Genomic DNA, 25,462 nt, shown 5'->3' on the forward strand with positions numbered 1-25,462 from the left:
TAGACCCAATACCCCAAATTTAAAGCTTTCAGCTTCAATAACAAAAAAGTTCTAGTCATTTCAAAATAGCATTTTATGTACAATGAAATTTTTAAAAGATTTCCAATGCTCATAAAAGAAAAAACAATATTAAATTACGTCGCCTAGACACAAAATTATAACCTTATCTTTGTCAGAAATTTAGATTGCCGGTAACTGATTACATTTCTACAATAAAAACACAACATTTCATAGTTTACATCTATGAAAAAATTCGATTAAAATTGCATTTTTAAACGAAAATCATAGCGGAAACAAAGGGGTAAACTAATACAAGCTCAGCAGTGATTGGTTGTTAAGCTGATTCAGCCTTCTGATTGGCTACAATACACTCGGTACAATGCAAGTTAAACTTAATTTTTTTTAATGATTTTGACTATAAAAATGGGTATTTTTATTGTAAAAATATAATTAGTTACTGGAAACCTAAATTTATGACAAAAATAAGCTTATAATTTTGTTTCTAGGCCACGTAGTTTAATTTCAAAGTTTTCAACATGAGCATTGCAATTCTTTAAAAATTTTCATTGTACATAAAATGTCATTTTAAATTGCCTAGAACTTTTTTGTTATAGAAGCTGAAGGCTTCAAATTTTGGGTATTTGGTCTACTTGTGGCAGTCTTTCAGCAGTTAAAGCGTGGTATTTCTTGCAGGCTTCCTTTAATTCTAATTTTAGTAACATTTAAGCAGGGTTATATAAAAACATATATTCTTTTAATAAGTTATTTTGCCTTATATCTAAGTTAATAAATCTAGTAAAATGTTAGCCTATAGTTTAATTTCTAGAGAAAGTTTCAACATTTAATGAAAATGTACAACCATAATACATAAAACTAAAATAGTTAGGCAGATGAGTATATTTTTGATTAATTTTGTTTGTAGTCAGACATTGCACTTCTTGTACTTTTTCTCAACTGTTCTTCTACTACTGCTACTGAAAGTATTTTCAACAATTAAGCCCCGGGTAATTATGTTTATAGGTACTGTAGATATAAAAATCTAACAAAGTAAATAAAATTATATAGAGAAAATCTTTGGGGGAATATTCATTACAAAAAGGACATGTATTAAAGTAAACCAGTGCTTTCTCACAAGTGGTCAGTTGAGCATTGATAACCCCCAACTATTTTTTTTAGATATTGAAAATAAAAGGGGGATTAGCTTTTCCTATGCCTAACCCCATTGAAAGACGTAACTCTGCAGGGCAACCCAGAAAAAACTATAACCTAACCTAAACATGAAAAAACTAAAAACCTTAATTTCAAAGTATGGCGGGGTTATCAGTGATTAAAAGAGTACTTTGTTAAAAGAGTTCTTGATTTTATGGAATCATTATATAGGTCCCAGGATTTATGCTATTTTTATGCCATTCCCTACCTTTTAAATAAAATTAGTCACTAGTAAATTGAAAAGCAATTAATCCTATTATACAAAGCATAATTATAAAGTAATAATGTTTTGAATCTTAACCCTTTACAGTCGGGCCCCTTGCCGCACCTTAATCAGTTGGGGGGGGGGGGGGGGGTTTACAACGCCCCCCCCCCCCTATTATCTCAGTTTCTATTAGAGCTAGAGCGCTAATTTTTTTTGTTTAAGTCCCCTGTTTGATAAGTAATTTCCGACCTTTTATAAGTCTAAGTCAATTTTCACTTCCTTCACCCTTTTATTTAGCAACCTTTGTTTTTAGGTCTTTTGTTTTCACTTAAAAATTTTAAATGGCTGTAATTTTCTTTTTTTTGAAGCTGGAAGAACAATTTTTTTACAGAAAATGTAAATTTTACATTAGAAATATCAAAATATAAATTTCAGCAGCTGCAGCTGTACTTGGCAGCTGCCAGCCGCCACAGTCAGCGGTTGGCAGGAAAATGGCGGCGGATCTTTAAATTTTAATACGTTATATAGACATGTAAGAAAAGCTTAAGTTTAAAATTTGAAGTCTCTAAGTAAAAAATTGCGGCCACAGGAGCCTTTTAAAGATTTCTGGAGACCTGGAGGATCAGGACCTGGAGGATCATACCTGGCACCTGAAATTGACTTGAACACCTGTATTTCATATAAGTATGATAAAATGCTTTGTTTTAGTCCAAAAAAAATAATTTTGCTCTCTACCTGGATGACCCTGCCAGGTTTGCTGGCATCCTGTGCCTGCCAGGATGGATATATTCAAAAAATTCCAACTCTAAGTTACGTGTCATACCCATACTTAAAAAGTCACGCTTATCTTTCACACACAGAAAATGAGATAAAAAAACCGTAGGGGGGGGGGGCATTCAATGCCCCCCCCCCCCCAACCGTTAAGGTCTAAGATTCCTGAAATTGCTGGTCCAATTTAACTGAACTTTTTAGGGAATCTTTAAAAATTTCTTAGGTATTTCTCTTGACCTCATCCCCTTCATCTTTGGAGGTTAGGGACGAAGCAACTAGTTTAATTTATTAAAGTAATATTTACCTCATTCTATGAGTGCTGCTTGACTGCTCAAGTCCAACTAAATGTAAAAAAAAAGATATTTACTAAAAATAATAATTGACCAAAATAAATACTCAAAATATTTACATACATTCCACTTTATATTTCTAAAAACAGAATGAAGCATTGACAGGGTTGTATGCTAAACATATGTAGTATATAAAATAGAGAAAAAAATTAGAATTTAGTGGCAAAAATTTAGTGTCTTCTAAAGAATTTGGTTAGATAGGTGTGGTCATTACTCCAACTTTTTACATCAAAAAAACTTTTAATTGGGCATAGATTAACTTAAAACCTGGATAGAAATTTATTTTCTATGCAATTTGAGCACAGATCAATCAAAACCATCATCTTTACCAAGATGTTGAGGAGTTATCCCTTATTTTTGCAACAAAAAGCATATATCCGCTAAAAGAATTACCTGTCTCAAATGCTCTGCTGATTGGAGGTTTAGCTGATAAACTATGTGGTAATGTAGCTAATGACACACTTGATCTGTTGACATAATTTAAATTAGTACTGTTGTTTTAAAAATAGCATAGCTTTTTTGGTCTTGTTGTGAAAGTCTGCTGGCTGAGCACTTGTCATATGACTGAACATAAACTATTAAGTGCATCATTGCTCTTACCACACCCTAATAATACTAATATTAATATCTCAAACATTCCAAACAAAATTTACCTTTTTTTATCTTAAAAATATTCTATATTTATCCAACAAAATTAGTAATTTAATTTCCTTGCAGTGCTTCTGTGCATTGCATTATAATTAGGTCTTGTAGACTGTGAATGATTGTCATCGTTGTAGTTAGGTCTTGTAGACTGTGAATGATTGTCATCATTGTAGTTTGGCCTTGTGGACTGAGAATCATTATCTCTTCTCTGACTATCATTGCTACTGCTTGAACTAAATACAAGAGATAAATCATTTCAACTTTTCAGCTTGTTTACCATGGTTTACATTTTGAGGCCAAAGAATCCTCCCTTCTTTTACCTAGAATCAAAGCTTTTTAGGGCTCCTCCTTCTCAAATACCTTTTAACAGAGATGGCATTACAAAATCTTAACATGAGCATAAAATGTATCTTCTTCTGATATTTAATCATCACAATTACCCATTTATAGACCATGACAATCCTTCCTATTCTGTATCTTGTACTGAATTCTGTTTTAATTCTGCTTATATCATGCAAAGCTATTTTCTGTTCAAAAACGCTTTTTAAAGTTACTGTATTCCTCTTACCTTGAACTGGAGCTTGTACTATGTCTTCTTCTAAGATTGTGCAGAGCTCTTTCCTTCTCTAGGGTCTTCTCATACAAATCAAGATCTTCAGACATATTAACCTAAAATATAATCTTGATCATATTATCTGAAATCTTGATATGAAATAGAAACAAGCTATTTACATTACACTAACTTTATTCTTGTGGATATTGTCTGCATATAACTATTCTTGACATCATGATTGGACAAGAAATATATTAATTCTGTTATAAAGTTTCATACTGTAAAAATGTTTATACACATTGAAAGAACAACCCATTGCCTTATTCTTACCAAGAAATGATTATCTATGTAATGTATGCAATCTTGCTCATCACTTCACACAAAGAATTTTTCTGTGCATTATGTTTTTTTTCAGATTCTGCCTTTATATTTTAAAATTTTAAGCATTTAAATATAAGTTTAAAGTTTACCTTTTTATGATTGTGATTTTTCATTTGATCAATAATGCTACCTTTCTCTTCACACATCTTTCTGCATAGCTCCTGAATAATAAAATAAGTTTAATTTGTAATAAATCTAGAAAAATTCTGTTTATGTTTCAATATTTATTTAATAACGGTTCCCATGGTTTTAGAAAAATATGCAAAAGAGTATGCGAACTATGGGAACCACCAAAAGAAACAATATAAAAAACATGTCTACAATCCTAATTTACTGTTTCAAAATTTTCTTACTTGAATTTGAATTTACAATGAGGTAAAAGGGGGAAATTTGTATATATAATTAGGGATTAACAACACAGTAGGATAAATTGAAACACACCCTCAATTATGATAACTACTAGCAGCTATGCCCCTAGAGGCCTCTAGTGGCACTTTAAATGTTTTTTTTGTTCATGTCTATACAATACCTATTTATTGCTTTCAAATTCTACAATACCTCTTTATGTTTCGATCTAGTCTCTTAAATATTAATTTTTGTTTTGACTTTTTTTATTTCTCTTGGGAGGGTGATGGTACCCTCCCCCAAAATAATTATAAACCTTCCCGGGACCTATGAGAAGCTACCCTGTTAAGGAGTGGTTAGCAAGATCCTTTATACAGACACAAAAACACACTTACACACAAACAGACATCCTGTTATTTTAGTATAAGGATTACCTCTTATGTTGATTGAGATTATTAGATGAAAAGTTAAAGTTTAATAGAAAATTTAAGCTCATAAATGAGAGAACTTAAACTTTGGGTACCAGTATAAATCACAGTAAAATGTCCTTTCCCTTCCCTAATAAAAAAACAAAAATTACCTTTCCGTCTCTCAGTTCTTGTTCTAGACTTTTAATTCTACAGTTCTGTTCCTCAACTTGACTCCTGATATTGAGATTGAATACAAATAAACATTTTTAAGAAAAGAAAATATTTTCATCTACTCTAGTTATTTGAATTATGTAGTTATGAGACCAAACATTTATACAATAAAAAAATGAAGTCACCTTTCCTATCAGAATTTGTAAAGTCCATTACTGTACATGTATTCAAACATGTTTTTGGCCTTAAAAAAGCTTACAGAACAGATTTTTTTTCAGCCTTAAATGCTCACTTAGTTTCTTCATAAGCCCAATAAAGCATATTTAAAATATATTTCGATTTATGAAAATTTAATGAAAATAGGCATCAAAAGTGTTTTAGTATATGCATGAATATCATGAAATTAAAAAAATACTTTATAGGACATCTACCTACCTCAATCAATTTGTCGTACATTGACTTATATATGTTTCCCTATGAAATATAAATGATACCTAAGTTCAATATTTTCTTGTTCAATCTTACAACGATCTCCATTCTTTGCCTCCCATTCTTCCAACAAAGATTTCCACTAAAAAATTTTATGTATATATTACAAAAGTTTGCTTCCCTCATTTTGTCTGTATATCTGTCTGTATGTCAATCTGTATGTTTGTATGTAATGTTGGTTACCAGTTGTTATTTAAGCTTACATGTTCTACACTTATTAGTAGCGAAGCTACTCTATAATTCACTATGTCCGTCCGTCAGTCAGTCAGTCAGTCCGTCAGTCCGTAACGCTATGGGGGAAACGTGATTTTCTCGGCTCCTATTCAAGATAGACAGCTGAAATTTTTAGTGAAGATTCCTATGACATATGCCCATATAATCTATACATTGTTTTGTCCGTCTGTCTGTTAATTGGGGTGCTAGATCGATTCCTAGATTTTTACGTTTTTGTAATTTTCTCGATTCCTGTTCAAGATAAATGGCTGAAATTTTCTGGGATTTAATAAATTTAGATTTTACATATTTCGATTAAGTTTTATTTAGATGCCTTTATTGGTTGGGGTGCTAGATCGATTCCTAGATTTTTAAGTTTCCATGATTTTTTCAATCCCTATACAAGATAGACAGTTGAAATTTTCAGGGATTGAACAAGTTTACTTTATACATAATTCCACCTATTTTTATTAAGATACCTTTATTGGTTAGAGTGCTAGATCGATTCCTAGTTTTTCAAGTTTTTATGATTTTCTCAACTCCTGTTCAAGATAAACGGTTGGATTTTTTAGTGATTAATTAAGTCAACATTCTTCATATTTTGACCAAGTTTTTTAAAGACTTACTATTTTTTCGAATTTTAGATTTTACCGTTTTTTTTTATTAGCTTAATGCTTCAAAAAAAACATTATACGATATATATTTTAAAAGGTTTCGTGATTTTTGTTATTGAAGTTTTTTATTACATACTCTATAGATCTTTTCCAGTTGTCTATTTATAGTTTTTGAGCTTCGCTACTTATGGATGTTGTCATCCTTGTTTTCTTACATTTTCCCTATTGATTTCAGCTAAAAATAACATTTTAGCTAAAAATAACATTAACCCTTTACAGTCGGGCCCCTTGCCGCACCTTAATCGGTCGGAGGGGGGGGGGGGGGGCGTTCAATGCCCCCCCCCCCCACCGATTAAATTGATTAAATTAAATTGTTTCTTACAGAACAATTTTATATGATTCAGTTTATATCAATAAAATAATAAAAAAAACTCTACTCTGTTCGATGGAAATAATTTTTTTTCTAAAACAATTAATTTCAGTAAAAAATTTAACATAATACAGTTAGGGAGTTGAATCCATTTTTATAGAAGCAGAAATATAATCTATGATTATGGTTTAGACCCTCTAAAACTGTAATCTACCCTTCCACTTTCCCCTCTCTTGGTGAAGATATCTTCAACGCCGATACGATTTTTGAAATATAAGATTCCACTTTTGTCTCTCTTGTTAAAGATATCTTCACCAAGAGAGGCAAAAGTGGAATCTTAAATTTCAAAAATCGTATTGGCGTTGAAGATATCTTCACCAAGAGAGGGGAAAGTGGAATCTTACATTTAAAAAATCGTATCGGCGTTGAAGATATCTTCACCAAGAGAGGGGAAAGTAGAATCTTATATTTCAAAAATCGTATCGGCGTTGAAGATATCTTCACCAAGAGAGGGGAAAGTGGAAAGGTAGATTACAGTTTTAGAGGGTCCAAACCATAATCATAGATTATATTTCTGCTTCTATAAAAATGGATTCAACTCCCTAACTGTAATACAATAAAACACATATGCTAAAGTTAAACCAATAAGATTTCTTGTTTCATTTCAAATATTTATAATTTCCGAAAGAGTGTTTTCACAAAGTGACTTATTTACAATGTAGTTAAATAATTTTTATTTAATTAAAATGAAAAGAATGAAAACTGTACACGTAAAAGATACATACTTTTTAAAAATATTTTTAAAAAATAAGTTTGAATAACTTATTTTATATCATATTTGTATATGTGTCAAAAATAATTTTGTTGTATTGCATAAACATTTAATGACAACATGTCATCTTGTCATCAAATTTAACCCTTTACAGCCAATTTTTATGTGTTTAAAATAGGTGAACGAACACAAACATGTTAACCCTTAACAGTCGGGGGGGGGGGGGCGTTGAACGCCCCCCCATCCGGTTTTTTCTATCTCATTTTCTGTGTGTGAAAGATTAAGAGCCCAAACTGCTTGACTTTTTAAGTATGGGTATGACACATAACTGAGAGTTGGAATTTTTTGAATATCTCCATCCTGGCGGGCACAGGATGCCGGCAAACCTGGCAGGGTCATCCAAGTAGAGAACAAAAATATTTTTTTTGACTTAAACAAAGCATTTTATCTTACCAAATTACTAAAATATCCTTTAGTAGTACATCCTCATCTTAAATACAGGTGTTCAAGTCAATTTCAGGTTCCAGGTATGATCCTGCAGGTCCTGATCCTCCAGGTCTCCAGAAATCTTTTAAAGGCTCCTGTGGCCGCAATTTTTGACTTAGAGACTTCAAATTTTAAACTTAAGCTTTTCTTACATGTCTTGATAATGTATTACAATTTCATAAAGATCCGCCGCCGTTTTCCTGCCGACCGCTGACTGCGGCAGCTGGCAGCTGCCAAATACAGCTGCAGCCGCTGAAATTTATGTTTGATATTTCAAATATAAAATTTACATAAAAACAAACATTTTCTGCAAAAAAATTTTTCTTCTAGCTTCAAAAATAAAAAAATTACAGCCGTTTGAAATTTTTAAGTAAAAAAGGACCTAAAAACAAAGGTTGTTAAATAAAAGGGTGAAGGAAGCGAAAAATGACTTAGACTTATAAAAGGTCGGAAATTCATCATAACACAGGGGACTTGCACAAAATTTTTTAGCCCTCTAGCTCTAATAGGAACTGAGATAATATGGGGGGGGCGTTGAACGCCCCCCCCCACGACTGATTAAGGTGCGGCAAGGGGCCCGACTGTTAAGGGTTAATGTTAATTCATTGGTATATTGTAAAGATTTAACTTTTTAGTGAATTTTTATAGTAAAATCATAAGGCCTAATTTTACTCTATACCAGAATACAATATTTATGAAGCAAAACACTCTAAAAGCTACGAATTTTACCCAAATAAAAAAAAGACCTTTTGCTTTGGTCAAAATGACCACGGCAACAGTAAAAATTAATATTTAAATCCCCCAAAAAAAGTTTATTGGGGACTTAATTCAAATTTAGGCTCTGCAGTCTGATTTTACTGGTGTCATAGTATATTTTTTATATACATTTTAAAAATAGGTTAAAAACAGTTTAAAAATTTCAAACGGCTGTAATTTTCTTATTTTTGAAGCTAGAAGAACAATTTTTTTCTAGAAAATGTTTATTGTTATGTAAATTTTACATTAGAAATATCAAAATATAAATTTCAGCGGCCGCAGCTGTACTTGGCAGCTGCCAGCCGCCGCAGTCGGCGGTCGGCGGGAAAACGGTGGATGATCTTTATAAAATTTTAATACGTTATGTAGACATGTAAGAAAAGCTTAAGTTTAAAATTTGAAGTTTTTAAGTCAAAAATTGCGGCCACAGGAGCCTTTTAAAGATTTCTGGAGACCTGGAGGATCAGGACCTGCCGGATCATATCTGGAACCTGAAATTCACTTGAACACCTGTATTTCATATAAGGATGTACTACTAGAAAATATTTTAGTATTTTGGTATGATAAAATGCTTTGTTTTAGTCCAAAAAATATTTTTGCTCTTTACCTGGATGACCCTGCAAGGTTTGCTGGCATCCTGTGCCCGCCAGGATGGAGATATTCAAAAAATTCCAACTCTCAGTTATGTGTCATACCCATAATTAAAAAGTCACGAAGTTTGGGCTCTTTATCTTTCACACACAGAAAATGAGATAGAAAAAACCGGAAGGGGGGGGGGCGTTCAACGTCCCCCTCCCCCGACCATTAAGGGTTAATAAACTAATTGACTATAAACTACACTGTTACCAAATGGTCTATATTAAAGATATATTATTAGTTGACTTAAAAACCCTGGGTATTTTTATTCAATTTTCATTAATTCGTTTCAAACTAGTAATGTTCAAATTTCTCATGGGGCAATTTTGTTTATCATCTTTGATTTTAAAATGAATATTGTATTTTCCAAAGTGTCCTTGAAACCACTTAATATCCACTGGATTAGAACCGGTTGATAACCATATTTTAAAATCATTTCTAGCATCGTATGACAGACAATTTTCTACGAAATTCAAAATATAAATCACAAAATTAATACAAGATTTTTAGCCCGTGCCATCAACCTCTTGGGTCTAACAAAACTTGTTCTAATCTCATAGTTTTTCATTTGAATATCTGCGGAAAGCTGTCTATAACACGATGTGATAAATAACTATAATCACTTTTACCTCCGAGCACAAACATGGACTCTCACCATCAGAAAAATCACCCTTGAAATATAAATATTTTTAGTAGATATTCTTCAACTTATTTAAATTTTGGATCCATAGTGAAGTTTCCAGTAAAGTTTTCGTGGGGTCGGTTATTACCTCTCTTTGACTGCTTTTTAGCCACTTTAACATTTTACATTATAATATTTTTCCTCATCTACTATAAATGATTGTGCCCTAATTTTTTTTTCTTTGACTCTTCTAAGGGCAAGTTTTATTTATGCAAAACCCTTTTGTAATTTTGTTACATGATACAACCAAAGACATGATAAAAATCATATTGAAAGATGATATTATTCTACTAATGGACATAATTGTTCTTATTAATTGAAGGACAGAAAACAAAATAAGAGTTTGGGTTGTACTTACTTCGAGACGTGCAGCAATTTGTTGATACAGATCATTCAATTCTTGTCTGTCCACATCTAAATATACAAATTGAATTATAAAAGAAGTTCAAATTTTCTTTTCTTCATATCTTTTTTGTTATTGAAGTTAGAAATATGAAACAAAAACAATTTACTGGCTATATTTATAATCATTCATTTGGTCCTTTTATCTAAAACAATTTTGCCAGATAAGTAAGTTTTTCAAAATGTCATTAACCTAAAAAGACTCCAAAAAAACGTGTAAAAAAATGCTTTTAACTTAAAACCTAAATTTTTTATTACACTTTCGTATAAAGTTTCTGCTATTAAAAAAAATAACAGGACTTATACCTTGATTTTGCTAAAAAAGTCGTTTTATGTAAAAAAATTACTTTTTGCTCAGTCACTTTTTCAAAACTTTAGCACTAAAAATCTCCGTTGTTGATGAAGGTAAAATTAAAATTTTTGTATACTCTTGTGTGAAAATGTATAGAGAACAAGAACATATGCTTTTTTTGATGATACATTAAGAAATAAAGGCTGTATACCCTAAAAGAAACTTTTTTGTGTGTCTTACTGTATAATCTAGACAACTAACTGGCCCAAGTGGTGGAGAAACTGTTTGTTTGCTAGCAAATTATTTTTTTTTGTTCTAATGTTGGTTCTTGGCTGTATTTTTATTTCCTACGCTATTAACTGATTACAAAGACCCAATACAAAATCAGGACAGGGAATCCACCCTGTGGGTAGAGTAACATATATCTCACTCTACCTCGATTTTTTTTCGGACGTACGGAGCGACCCTAATTATAGAAAAGTCTCATGAAATTGCTACCTGAACAATTGTATGGAACTCTTTCGCGTAACTCTTGAACAATCTAAACAACAAGGGTAACAACATCTATGAGTAGCAGAGCACAATGGATGTAGTACAATAAAAAAAAGTCTTTATAGACCTAATGCACTGTTCCACTCTCAGATGTAAAAACTTTATTTTAGTGTTAGGCCGAAAGGACTTAGCAATTGTATCTGTGAGTACGTCTAATAACACCCTTTGCTATTTTTAAAATCTGAGAAAAATTGCATAAATTCGCAACCTTTAATAGCACCACTACTTAAATGAGTTTTAAAACTTTTTATATAAAATCATTTTTACAAAAAAAATATCAATAATTACTTAAAATTAAGCCTGAAAGGAAAAATTCTCATTACACGTGTTAATTTTCATGTTTTAGGTCTTTTTTTGAGGAAAGCATAACTTTTTCATTTTTGACAATAATATATTTTTTTAACGATTCAAAGTAAAATATAATAAAACTTAAACAATTTTTCGTGAATTATCAGTTGAAAATTTCATCAAACATGCAATTTAAGTGATAAAAATTTTAAAAAATCAATTTTTGAATGTATAGAATTGCCAATTTTCTACATTTAAAACAAAATGTTAACAAAATTTAAAAACTTCAAAAATCAATAACATTTTATAAAATGATGTTTCAACATATAAATCATTAAAAGGTATTAAAATGCATTTGAAATTACTTAAAATTAAAACGAGAACGTCTTTTTACACTGTATTCTGTATGTAGTTTAACTAACATGATTAGTAAATGAAAAATTTTCTAAACTCATTAAGCCTTTTTGTGACTATATTAAAAACAATTCATTTTGTTTTATATTGTTTTTTTTATTCAAATATTTGACAAAATTTTCCCTGTGTCAATAAAATAAAGTCAGTTTTTTACTGTTTTCAGGTTTTTCTTTATAATTTTAACAATTAAATATAATATAAATCTTCATTATCTTTTATTTGAATTATCATACACATTAAAATGTTAAGTATAAGCTAGAATAGCACTTTTTTTAACGAATATTTTAATGACATTATATCAAAATAATTCCTCTTAAATATCACACAACATATGATTGGGAAGTATAGCCATTTCTTGGAGGTATACTATTTACAAAAAAAACATTAATTCTGTTCTTATCAGAAGTTAAAAAATTGAACAATTCTAAAACAATGGTTGGCTGTCTAGATATTGAGTACACTAAGACTACGGCTCTGTTCTATTGAAATAATGTTACAAAAAGAGGGGTTCTGAAAGTAATCTACCAAATTTTTTTTTAAAGAACCAACAAGTACTGTCAGTATCTATTTTCTTGTCATCTAGCAGACAATCGAATCATAACACAATTTTCATGATAAAATATTCAGGTTTCTACTTTACATTTTAAAAAATATACTGATCAATAAAATGTTCAAAATTTTACTTTGTACCAATTAAAAAAATATGTTGTGATTCTTATTTTAAAATTACATTTTTATCCCTGACAAAATCATAGACGACTTTTAAAGGCATCTTATCTAAACTTTTTGAAGAAAAGCTTAAAAACGTTAATTAGGTATGAAAACTATTTTCTTCGATTTTTCTGAAGTTATTATCGCATTCTATGGGTTTTTTATTATCATTTACTTATATCGAAAGTGCCAAACATTGTACCCCAACTTATACATTTAATAAAAAACGAAGCGTGAATGTTTAATTGTCATAAAAAGATGATCATTATAAGATAGACAAAAAAATTGAAACCTTTATAGATCTATGTGTATAAATGTCTTTTAAAGCATGATTAATACAGTAAGTTGTCCACTGAAGGCCCTTTTTTACAAGAATCACATTTCCCCCACAGCATTACGGTCAGACACAGACAAAGTGAATTTTAGAAAAGACACAAAGTCATGGGACAATAGTTAAAAATAACTGAAAACCTTGTTAGGAAATATTAGTAATACAATTATAAATGTCGTTGCTACAAAAGACCAACGCCTACAAAAGACCAACTAGTCGGTTCTACAAAAGACCAACGCCTACAAAAGACCAACACTACAAAAGACCAACGCCTACAAAAGACCAACGCCTACAAAAAATCGTAGAGCTGGAAGGTCTATAGCTGCAAATGGTGTACCTGACCTGCCTAGCCGCGGGCGCTCGGTCATCTAGCCTATAACCTAACCTAACCTAACCTATGTTAGCCCCAGAACATTTATTTAAGAAAAATATCCTTAACTGTTCATACATAGTTGGTTTAGAATTTCGTAGATTTTACAAAAAGTGGTTGGTAGATTTTTGCAATTTTTTTTATTGTTTTTACAATTTTTAATAATGTTTTTACAATTTTTATGTTAGGTTAGGTTATAGGCTAGGGGGCCGAGCGCTTGCGGCTAGGCAGGCCAGGGGGCCGAGCGCTGCGGCCATGACCTTTATTTGATGTTTATATAACAATATATATTTGTTGGTCTTTTGTAGGCGTTGGTCTTTTGTAGGCGTTGGTCTTTTGTAGAGTTTGTCTTTTGTAGGCGTTGGTATTTTGTAGAGTTGGTCTTTTGTAGCAACGCCTTATAAATGACTTAAAAGTTATTGATTCCTAAATCGTAGTTTTTATAAGAAAATTTGTATTCTCTAAAAAAGTTACAAAATTAAAAAATGACTTACCACTTTCCATTCTTCCTTTTCTTCTACACAACTGATTTTGTCGTACAAAGTCTAAAATATTTAATATATATAAGGAAATATAAGTAAATTCCAGAAAACTATCTCATTTTTAAAACATTTAAGTTCACAGTAATATGATTTCAGAAACTTTAAACTTTACAATTATCATACAATCTGCTAATTTTTAAAGATTAAATACAAAATCGGGAGAGAGTACTTGCCTTGTAGGGAAAGTTCATAAACAAATTGCCCTTGCCTCCTCGATTTTTTTACTCTGTTAATTCAATAATCAAATGCTTTGCTAACGTCTAGCTGTTAAGTAATTTATTTCTAGGAGCTGAATGAAGAGTTGATATTTTGACAGGGAAAAATTTGTCGTTTAATAAGGTTTCTAATTTGGAACTCGTTAATTGGTCAGTTCGTTAATAGAAGGGGAGGAGATGGGGTAGTTTACCTAATTTATAAACTAGAAAACTTAAGGTGTTTATCGAATTTCAACCCATATTTTTGTTCAAGAAAAGTGGTAATTTTGTTTATCATTATAGAGAAAGTTTATCAATCCAACGTCTTATCCAAGATCCCTATTAAAACCTAAACATTTACCTTCTTGATATCCTCAAGGATATCATCCCTATTCTGAAGACTTCTGAGTTGTGCCTCAAGTTCTTCTCTCTGTGATATCTCAGAACTCAAATGGTTCTTAGCTGCTTGCAACTAGTTAAAAAAATATATATACCTTTTGTGTTTTTAAAGGAATTTAAAAATGGTTTTTATCTATCATTTTAACCAAAAAAGTTTACTAAAAGATTTCCACTAAACATGTAGGGAAAAGCCCCTAGAGGCTAGGAGCGAATCCGCTAGTATTAAATAAAGTAATAAGGTTTTTTTCTTTGGAGCTACAGAACTAATTGCATTCTCTATTTATTGGAAGCTTCATATGGGTCTTAAAGTGATTAAGGACTATTATATTTATAGATTTCAACTTTTGGATGAATTTAGGCTACTTTCTGCTTTTCCCTACCGTTAGATTCTATTCCTCAGTCGCTAGTGTATGGGGATCAAGTAGTGTCTAAATGGAAATTAAGAGGGCCTGCCTTCCCCTAAGTTACACTCAAATGATTTCACATCCTCCTACACCCTGGTAAATAGTTGTTCATGCCACCAGAATAAAGTAAATATTTGTCGATTTATACCAAAATATATTATTTATTGTATCTCTGAACAAAATCTGATGTATTTTAAAACGCCCTTTAGAAAACCAACCCTTTGATTATAAGACCTTTTATATGGAAGTCCTAACTTTGAATTAAGCATATTTTAGACATTCGCAGCTGTAGGAACCAGTTATAATGTCTTTAGTTGTTTAGGCGGAGATTCAAACCCTTCACCTGCAAAAAGAAGCGTTACCTTGCTTGCCAAATCAAAGTTTGAATCAGACAGGTTGTTGATCTCACTCTCCCTGTCACGCAGACGATTCTAATATAAACTAGGTTGACAAATTATATAAATAGTGAAGCTCTAAAATAAGATGGTAAGACAAACGAACATTAACACATGTAGAAGTGCAAAAACCTAATAGGCATAATATTGATTTATAAGTTTAACTAAAATTGTATAAAAAATCTGTTGCAAAATTATTTCTGGAGATGCCTAACATATTTCACATTCCAATGTCCCCTCCCTCTCAGAGTAAGAAAGTTTTTAAAATGTAATAGGAGTATATTCATAAAAGAATATTTAGAAGTTGTGCGAATCATATTACGAAAACAAATGGGCGTAGGAATCTACACAAAAAATTCCCACTAAAAACAAAACTACCTGTAAAGACCGAATCTCTTTCTGGAATTCATTTTCTCTGAACACAAATTTTTCATCCCTAAAATAATGACTAATTGTAGCGAAGCCTACCTATAATCAGTGTCGATCTGTCCGTACGCAAGTTAAGTATAAGTGAAGCATCTCTATAATCCTAAAAAATCCTAAAATGTAAGTATTCTGTATTTAAACAATTTAACAACAGGTTAGCAAACATATTTGCTTGTATTCTTATTATCAACTTTTACTTTATAAGTGTTAATGTTCGTTTTTCCTACAGTCTAATTTTAGCGCTTTTCTTTTATTTATTTTTTCAACCTAATATAATAAAGTCCTAAAATGTAATTATGCCCTTAAATAGTATCTTTTATTTAATTGGAAGAGATTTATACAAAATTTATCCCTGACAAAATTTTGCTTTTATTCTGATTATCAAGTTTTTACACTTTTTTCAAATGTCTGATTTTAGTGCTTCGCCCTTATCTATATTTTCAATAATGTTTTTTAATAATCAATCGCTGAAGGGTTTTCGGAAAAACAATCAAAGGACAGAAAAAGATATAAATGTAGTTATGTTTTTATTTTCAAAATAATTACTTACAATTCTTTAGAAAGATTTTCAAACAGTTCTCGTGTTTCACTTTCTTTCCTAAAAAAATGTATGTATTTTCATTAAAAAGTATTTTTTGTTATTGAAATTATGGTATACGTGGATAAAAAAAAACACTCTAATTGACTCATTTATTTTATATTTTTATAAATTTTCCTTAAAAGAAAAATATATTTTAAAACTGTTTCTGTTTACTTATTTACTAAGCTCATTAATTACCCCATACTGTCCATAACACTCAAACGCCAGGTCTAACAACCCAGCAGTGGGATCCAATTTTAACGTCTTTTGTTTTGACGACGCGATGTTGAGCCGAAATTCAACACTCAGCAGCGAAAAAAGATTGATAACACCCATAAAGAGCGAAGAATCAGTTATGTAAATTTCATCTAATGTCAAAATGACTAATTACAAATAAAACACGTTAATGGATATATATGGATTTGTCGTCTATTTAGCCTGCTAATATTGACCTCCTTCATTGGTCAATTCGTTCATCCTATAGGAAGTTAGGGGATAAAGTGTCGATAGCCAGCTTAGAGCATCACTTTTAGAATTAGATTATATGAAAATCTAGTGCAACAGCCATGCAATAATACATTTATTAACACGTTAGATTTAAAAAAAAAATTATTATTACCTTCTAAACATTTCTTCGATTCTTTCAATCTTCTCATTTCTGAAACAATTAACACGTTTTATCATTCGCTGGTTTAAAAACTTTTGGACTTCTATTAAGTTGTACATACTAGCAGTGTCCAAACGTTTCCACTAATAATGTTAATCTAAAAAAAGGATATTTTGTTTGGCATAATTCGGGGTGTAAGGTATACACATCCCTGGTAAAATTAATGGGGGGTGAACATGATCACATAGGTGTCCAGCCCTGTACACTACACAAGACAAGTTTCTAGAACCCCACCAATATATAGGGTGTGTATCCACCCCCTACCCCTGACAATAAAAAATGCAACCACCTAAAGCTTACACCCCATAATTTTGGTTTAAGGGGGTGTCTAAAATCTCAAAAATTATCAAATTTTGGGTGCACGCCACATTATCCTATACAGCAAAGCTCATAAAGAAAGCTGAATTTTGCATAATTGAATATTTCATACCTGTTTATCAAAGAATCTTCTAATTCGCAAATTTTATCTCGTTGCTCTCTAAAAATATATTTCAATATTTCTAAAATTTAATTTTTAAAATGAAAATCAAAATTTCCTACACTTAAGTAGCAGTGGAAAGTTTATAACGAACACAGTAATGGTGTCTGACTAATTATGACGTAACAAAAAAAATAGCAAATGAGAGGCCGTTATTGACCAATGGTAAAATTTATAGTGGCCTCTCATTGGCTAATTTTTTTTGTTACGTCATAATCAGTCAGACACTATTACTTTGTTCGTTTATAACTATTTTTGGAGAGGTTAACATCACCATCCAAAAAAAATTCTAAATTATTTATTTGGGGAGAGTGGTATCAGTAAAACTATTCACGATTTTTCCTTTCAACAGATAACCGGTTCTTATCCACCGGAATCGGATATTAATTGGTTTTAAAGTTATACTAGAATATTTATTTCTAGCGGATACGCTTCTAGAAGCCTCTAGGGAGAGGGATATGGAAAAGTCGCCCCACCCCCCCATTTTCAATCTGAGTTTTTCAAAGAATAAGCAAAAAAAAATATTTTTTTAGGGGGTAATTTTTTAATGGTGGAGATACCCTCCCCAAAAATAGTTAAAAACCTTCCCAGAAGTTTCACTACAAGGGAGAACCATATCGGTTCAGCGGTTAGCGAGATCCTTCGCTACAGACAAAAAAAGCTTACTACTTTATGAAATAGGATTTACCTAAGAAGTTCAATATGTTTCTTGTTGAGTTGCTGAAGTCGTCGCTTCTCCTCCTCACGTAGCTTCTAAAAAATAATATCAAGAAGTGAAAATACCTAGGACGATCAGCTTCTTTTTCAAAATAACTTGGCATTTCCTACTCGAATAATTTGTGGCTAAATGTAATTGTACATTAAGTGCAGTCAATTTTCACTAAAGCCAAAAAAAAATTTGGAATATAAGTGCAGTTGTAACCTTTTATAATATAAATAAGGATTTTGATTGCCTTTTATCTGAAAAGTGTATTTTCTCATATACAAATTTTTTTTGAAGCGAAGTTTTAGGCATGTTAGATTTGTTCTATCGTTTTCAAACTTAGGTCCAATTTATAAAGCATAGCAAATTTATGATAATTCGTTCATTATAAACATGTTTAACTTTTTATACAACAGTTTAATATCATATAATTATCCTATTCATCTGTTTTTTTAACATTGATTCCTTGTTCAACAAAGTACAATATTTTAAGCAAAATATTTCTTAAAATTTAATCTTTGTTTGTCCTTCAGTCTGATTCAAGAGCTTTACTTACATGGATGTTGTCATCCTTGTCAAAATAAAATAAAAACTTACACTAGAATCTTGGCAGTTGGAGCCTTTCATTTCTCTGCCCGCTATGTCCTATAAAAAATACTTTGATTATTGGTAGCGAAGCCACTCTGTTAATCCAAATGTCCGACTGAAGGAACGGTTTGGTTAAAATCTGAATTTTAGATAGACTGCTTAATTTTTTCTAGTATATCTATCTATCTATATATCTATCTATCTATCTATCTATATATCTATCTATCTATCTATCTATCTATCTATCTATCTATCTATCTATCTATCTATCTATCTATCTATCTATCTATCTATCTATCTATCTATCTATCTATCTATCTATTTATCTATTTGTCTGTCTATCTGTCTATCTATCTATCTATCTATCTATCTATCTATCTATCTATCTATCTATCTATCTATCTATCTATCTATCTATCTATCTATATATATATATATATATCTATGTATCTATATTTAGGGACGTTCTGTATAAGGAAACAAAAAATATGCAATGAGTCTAAATATGTCAATTATTTGCAAAGAGTCTTTTTTTTAGCTGAGAACATGATTTTAAAATTTATTTAAGAGAGAAAAAAATTTTTCCGTCTATTAATATAGGTCATTTTAAGCAATTTTATAATTTTCTGATATTTGGTTTTATTTTGAAAAAAACATTGTACATTTGTACTTCAATAACAGGTCTTAATTTGTAAACAAAAACAATATCTAGCATAAATAGTGGTAGCATAGTGAATAGTATCATCAGTTTTTAGATCTCCTTTATTATTAATATAATTTTAATGCTTAAAGGACTAAATTGATCAAATTTCATTCATTCTATTCTTATTTTATTCTCATTTTATGTTTATTTTATGCTTATTTTATGCTTATTTTATGCTTATTTTATGCTTATTTTATTCTTTTTTTATGTGCTACAAGTTTTTTTATTTCAAGTATATGCATTAAGGTATCAACTTTCGTTGTAGTTAAATTAATATTGGTATCTTAATGTATTTTTAAACCTATTTTTAAATTGTAGCACATAAGTATTTTATATGTATTAATGTCTTAATTTAGAAAAAAAGCAATTCCAGAGATCTCAAGTGTTCATAGTGTTGTTGTGACCTGATAGTGACCTGTGATTCCCTGATGTTGCTCTGTATTCCATTCACACTCTAAACAGGATTCCAAAGGTAGGAATCAATTCTAATTTTTGTTACGCAACCTTTCTTTTTGCAGATTTTCATGGATTTTTACGGATTTGTTAAATAGTCACAATTTCTTGTATTATCCAAAGAATAGGATTCCTCTTTATTTTGCTTCAGGACTATTTGTTTTATTCTGTTGTGAAATTCCTTTTATTTCTGGATTTTGGAGTGAATGGTTTTAACTCCTTTTTTCAATAATATATATCATAAATATTATTTTATTCATTGGCTTAACAACTTTGGGGACACTCTATTGAATGTTGATTTGTTGGTTTATTTAGTGTCCATACCTTTCCACCAATAATTCTAATTCTTTATCTAGATTTTTTTTATCTTTTTTAAGTTCTTTTAGCTAATAATCTTATGGTCCAAATTTATTGCATTTTAATAAGAGTTGTGTTTTTTTTAGTTTTAACCAGAAGTTGAAAATTGATCCTAGACAGGTGTGTTGTGTATTTTTCATATTTCAATGTCTTAAGATATTGAAAGTATAATATATTATACTTTCAATATCTTAAGTATTTCATATTCTAAATGTTCTAAATATTTCAATGTTCTACTTTATAACAAACCATTTATTTGTAATTGTGTGTTTTTTAACTATGTGAGAACAATCTATAATTTGCAAGTTTCACACGAAACTGTTTAGAGTGTGAATGGAATACAGAGCTGGATCTTTAAATCATTTAGAGGTGTGCTGAATCGTGAGGATTCAATTCAGCGCACCACTGGATTATTAGATACTAATCTTTAAATCGAAATGGCATGGGCGAATCAGCGCGCCCAGTTGCACGGTACCAGCACAGCAATAATAATCATCGAATACCATTGCCAGGCCAAACCGGGTCGAACTGTATTTAATAAATAAATATTTTTTTGAAATTAGTTTAATATTTTATTGCAAAACTATCGTGAAAACATTTTTATAGTTATTTTTAAAATAAATTATATATTGTTTTATACATTATATTATAAGAGCCCCCCCCCCCTCTAGTTTTTTCAATCTCATTTTTTTTGTAGGTAAGATTAAGTTTAGTAAATATACGTCGGCAAGAGTTGATTTTATTAGGATATCTAGTCTGTGTCGGTTGTGGTGTCCGGTCAAAGTCCTTTGAGTAGCAAAAAAAAATTTGAAAAAATTCTAAATAAATCTTAATTTCTACATTATGACTTTTGTGTATAAGGTTGAAACCTAAAATTTTTTTGATGAATACTTAGATATCAAAGACCTTCTGAGAAAAGTGGTGTTATGACCGTTTGACCGCTCCTTGACCGACTTTATGACCGATTTTTGTCCGGCTTTTACTACAGACATATATCATGAATATCGTGGCTTCTATTACAGCTAGAGACCTTTATTTTTTTTTGTAAATCCTTGAGCAATAATAAACAGATAAAAATATTAATTTGCGCCGCCAACCGCCGTTTTACTGCTGTAATTGCCGAAAATGGCAGTTTCCATTATTTGCCGTTTTTCTGCGATGATCAGAAAAAGTAATTTTTTTGTTATGAAAAATAAAACATAGTTCTAAAATTTGGTCATCCTAGCTGCAAAATTGGCCGCTCTACAGCTGTTTTAAAATTTAGCGGCTGACCGCTAAAAAGCAGCTAAGGAGCTGTCTGACCGCTATGACTAGAAAAAGTAATTTTCTCTAAAAATACACATGAACCACCAGAAAAAAAATTTACGTCTTTATCTGTACCAGGAGCCTAGATAGAGGGGGGGGCTCTTGGAGCCCCCCCCCCCCAATCTATTAAGGTGGGAATTGGGGCCTGATCTGTAAGGGTTAAGTAATAAAGTTGTCCCAGCTTGAACAGATATTTTATTGAGTGTCGCCAGCGATCTAGCAACACCACACCAAAAACCTTTTAAAGATCCATGTTTTATAGCTAGTGGCTGTGGCGCACCATCAGTGCACCTCTGGTTCACCTCTGAATCGCCCCAATTTAGGGCACCCCTAGAACGATTTAAAGATCTAGCTCAGAGCAACACCAGGGAATCACAGGTCACTATCAGGTCACAACAACACTATGAACACTTGAGATCTCTGGAATTGCTTTTTTTCTAAATTAAGACGTTAATACATATAAAATATTCTATGCGCTAGGGAAAATCTGAATGTTTTTCTTTATAAAATGTTTCTAGGGATATTTAACTTGTCACATATAGTTTAAACTATTTACTTACTGTTAAACTGTTTTTAACCTATTTTTAAAAGTTATATCAAAAATATACTCTGACACCTGTAGAATCGAACTGCAGAGCTAAAAATGAGAATAATAGCCCACATAGATTTTTATTAGGATTATAAAGTTTATTTTTTACTATGGATTAAGTAAATTTTACTGAATCGTTAACTGTCTTTTCTTTTTGGGTAAAATTCTCGCTTACAAAGCATTTTTCTTCATGATATGATAAAAAGATAATGATAGTAAAAAAATAGCTCTTTTGATTTTATATTTATAATTAATCATTTAAAGTGAAAGATGTAGGATATATCTTTGAATTAATTTAAAAACTATGAGGATTCAGCATTAACCAATGACAAAGCTAGAAATCTTTAAATTTTAAATATAGTGTTTTCACAAAGTGACTTATTTCCAATATAATAGAATAACTTTTATTTAATTAAAATGAAAAGAATGAAAACTATACACGTTAAAGATACACACCTATTAAAAATATTTTTAAAAATAAGTTTGAATAATCTTTTTTCATATCAAATTTGTAAATGTGATAAATTTGTTGTATTGCATAAACATTTATTAATATTTTACAAATTTAGTCCTCTACAGCCAACTTTTATGTGTTTCTAATGTATAATAGACATGAAACATTTTTATGCTGATTCATTGATATATTGTAAAGAATTAATATTTAATTAGTTTTGATAGATAAAATTTAAAAGACCTAACTTTACTGTATACTAGCATACAATATTTATGAAGCAAGACACTCTAAAAGCTGAGTATTTTACCCACAAAGGAAAGAAAACAGTTTAAGCATTTATTTTATGACATAAAATTGTTAATTCATGCTGTAATAACGTAGAAACTAAGTAATAAAGATTTATTTTAAATTCGTATTATTGACAAAAAAATACCTAACTGTTTACAAAGGGTTGAATATCAGAGATTATTTGAAATGATAATATCCTTTTTTATAGTGTCAGACATTAAATAACCCACTTTGGAGAATTAGTTTACGCTTTTATCAGACTGTTTATAAAGATATATTGCACCTGTATTATTTACAAATTTGTAATTAAAGGTGGGCAGAGATGGACCATCTAAAGTTACTTGGATACTAATAAAAAAACCTGTTTCTAGCTTTGTTATTGTATTTGGTTTCAATAAAAAATATTGCTTATTTTATCCATTTCTAAGTAACTATACATTGGTTTAAAGGAAGGATTATGTTAAAAGTAGGCTTAGCTGTTAGGAAAAATAGAAAACTATGTCAAAAAGTTTAGTTTTAGCTATAGAAGGCAAAAAAGACAATTAACTGCACATTCATATAGTACAGAATTTTTACGTTTGCAGTCCCTTTAACTACAACAAAAGTTGATACCTTAATGCATATACTTGAAATAAAAAACCTTGTAGCACATAAAAAAAGAATATAATAAGGATAAAATAAGCATAAAATAAGCATAAAATGAGTATAAAATTAGAATGAATGAAATTTGAACAATTTAGTCCTCTAAGCATTAAAATTATATTAATAATAAAGGAGATCTATAAACTTTTGTTTACAAATTAAGACCTGTTATTGAAGTACAAATGTACAACATTTTTTTAAAAATGAAACCAAATATCAGAAAATTATAAAATTGCTTAAAATGACCTATATTAATAGACGGGAAAACTTTTTTTCTTTCTTAAATAAATTTTAAAATCATGTTCTTAGCTAAAAAAAAAGACTCTTTGCAAATAATTGACATATTTAGACACATTGCATAGTTATTTCCCACACACAACACTGCACCAAAAAAAAAGATGGAAATTACACTGCCTTACCTGCCTCTGCCTTCTTTTCAAGATTTTTTTCTCATTTTTTAGCCTCATAAACTCAGCATTAACATCACAAACTTTGATATGGAAGTTTTTTTCTAACAATCTTTTTACCCACATATAATGGGATCTTCGGCCAAAAGAGAACTTGCTGGGATCATTACTCATAGATACATTCTTCAGCCAATCTAAGGCTACTTTGGGATTACCTTTTATCTCCTCCTCCAGTTTATCCCAACCTCCAACAAATTCCAGGGCTTCAGTAAATTTCAAACACTTTCTCCAATCACCATTAGAATTTACAGTAAATTCTTTGCCATCTTCGTTGATATCAAGGTAAGGGGCAGCTCTATCCAATTCAAGAAAGGTAGGTCTAAACCTCCCTCCAGGATGTTGATAGGGTTTATCAAAGAGTTCAACCATCTCTATCTTCTTTGAAAGACTGACCAACACTTCATTGGCACTAGTGTTAGTATCGATCATATCAACACTCTCATCATACTCTTCATCCTTATCATCTTCATCATAATCATCCAATATTTCGGGGAATATGTATGGGGTTCTATTCTCATTATTGCCGGGGATCTTTTGTCTTCTCTCCAGTAGAAAGGCAGCTGTCTCAATTCTTAGCCTGGGCATCATAAGTTGGCAGAAATCAAATGCTTTGTTTAATATAACACATCTGGCTACCTGCATCGTAAACATGCCGCAATCATACCCATTCCTCTGGAACGGGCAATCAGCAACATACTCCAGTTCATATTCCTTTCCAATTCTACCTATCTCTACCAGAAATTGACATACTAGATCTATCTTTTCTTTCTTCTCCTCAGAAACCATACCTCTTATGCTATCAAAATACTCGACTCTATCACTCATGGCTTTGACACAAATGAGAGTCCAATGGGTCCCCAAGTGTAATGGGATTATGATCTTGGCGTCGCGGGTAAGTTTTGGTATCTGCTTTCTTAGGGAGTGTTTAGCTTTACCAATACCTGATTCAAGCAATTTACTGATGAATGTAGTTACGACTTCAATTTTCTCTGCTGTCATAGCAGCTATCTCTTTAATATAAGCCTCAATAATCTCTCCATGTAACCATTTTTTATCAACCAGACTTAAAAAATCGAGTGCTTTGAGAGTAATGCCAGATTGCTTGATAATATCCTTATTGGGGGTTTTCTTTCCAATTTCAACAACATTGTTAAACAAGACTTGGGCGAGATCAAAATCTTCAATTTCTGCATCTTCTACTGTGTCCACAAATAAATGAGACATCCTTAAAAGGTAAATTTATGTAAGAATAGCCCTGTAAAAAAAATAGTCCTATAAAAAGTCCAAATTCTTTGCATTAGAAAAATAGGATCAAAGTTATATTTCAACATTAAAATCGGAGTTAAAACATTTTATTAACATTTATGTTTTAAAATCTTTTATTAATTTTTTATTTTTTTTTTTATATGT

General features: G+C 30.7%; 1 protein-coding gene across 1 annotated transcript; it reads right to left on the bottom strand.

The window, feature by feature from the left end:
* Positions 1-750: 750 nt before the first annotated feature.
* Positions 751-25,276, bottom strand: LOC145327603 (uncharacterized). Its single transcript, XM_080171141.1, has 21 exons — positions 24,005-25,276; positions 18,804-18,851; positions 18,192-18,256; positions 17,456-17,503; positions 16,978-17,016; positions 16,329-16,376; positions 15,731-15,788; positions 15,320-15,388; positions 14,516-14,626; positions 13,913-13,963; positions 11,251-11,293; positions 10,417-10,472; positions 10,006-10,047; positions 5,535-5,611; positions 5,040-5,103; positions 4,204-4,275; positions 3,749-3,849; positions 3,246-3,413; positions 2,929-3,002; positions 2,490-2,526; positions 751-974 (listed from the first exon to the last, which is right to left on the bottom strand). The coding sequence occupies exons 1-21, from the start codon at positions 25,274-25,276 to the stop codon at positions 923-925; spliced, it is 2,595 nt and encodes an 864-aa protein (XP_080027267.1). The 3' UTR covers positions 751-922.
* Between the last annotated feature and the right edge of the window lie 186 nt (positions 25,277-25,462).

Source organism: Acartia tonsa, chromosome 9, assembly GCF_053477335.1.
Source record: "Acartia tonsa isolate MP-2025a chromosome 9, ASM5347733v1, whole genome shotgun sequence".
NCBI classification, from domain to species: Eukaryota; Metazoa; Arthropoda; class Copepoda; order Calanoida; family Acartiidae; genus Acartia; species Acartia tonsa.

Coding starts and splice junctions, on each gene's coding strand:
- LOC145327603 (XM_080171141.1), bottom strand. CDS start 25,276: ATGTCTCATTTATTTGTGGACACAGTAGAAGATGCAGAAATTGAAGAT. Junction 15,789..16,328: donor GAAAATCTTTCTAAAGAATT/GTAAGTAATTAT, acceptor TCATTATTTTAG/GGATGAAAAATTTGTGTTCA. Junction 3,850..4,203: donor AAAATCACAATCATAAAAAG/GTAAACTTTAAA, acceptor ATTATATTTTAG/GTTAATATGTCTGAAGATCT.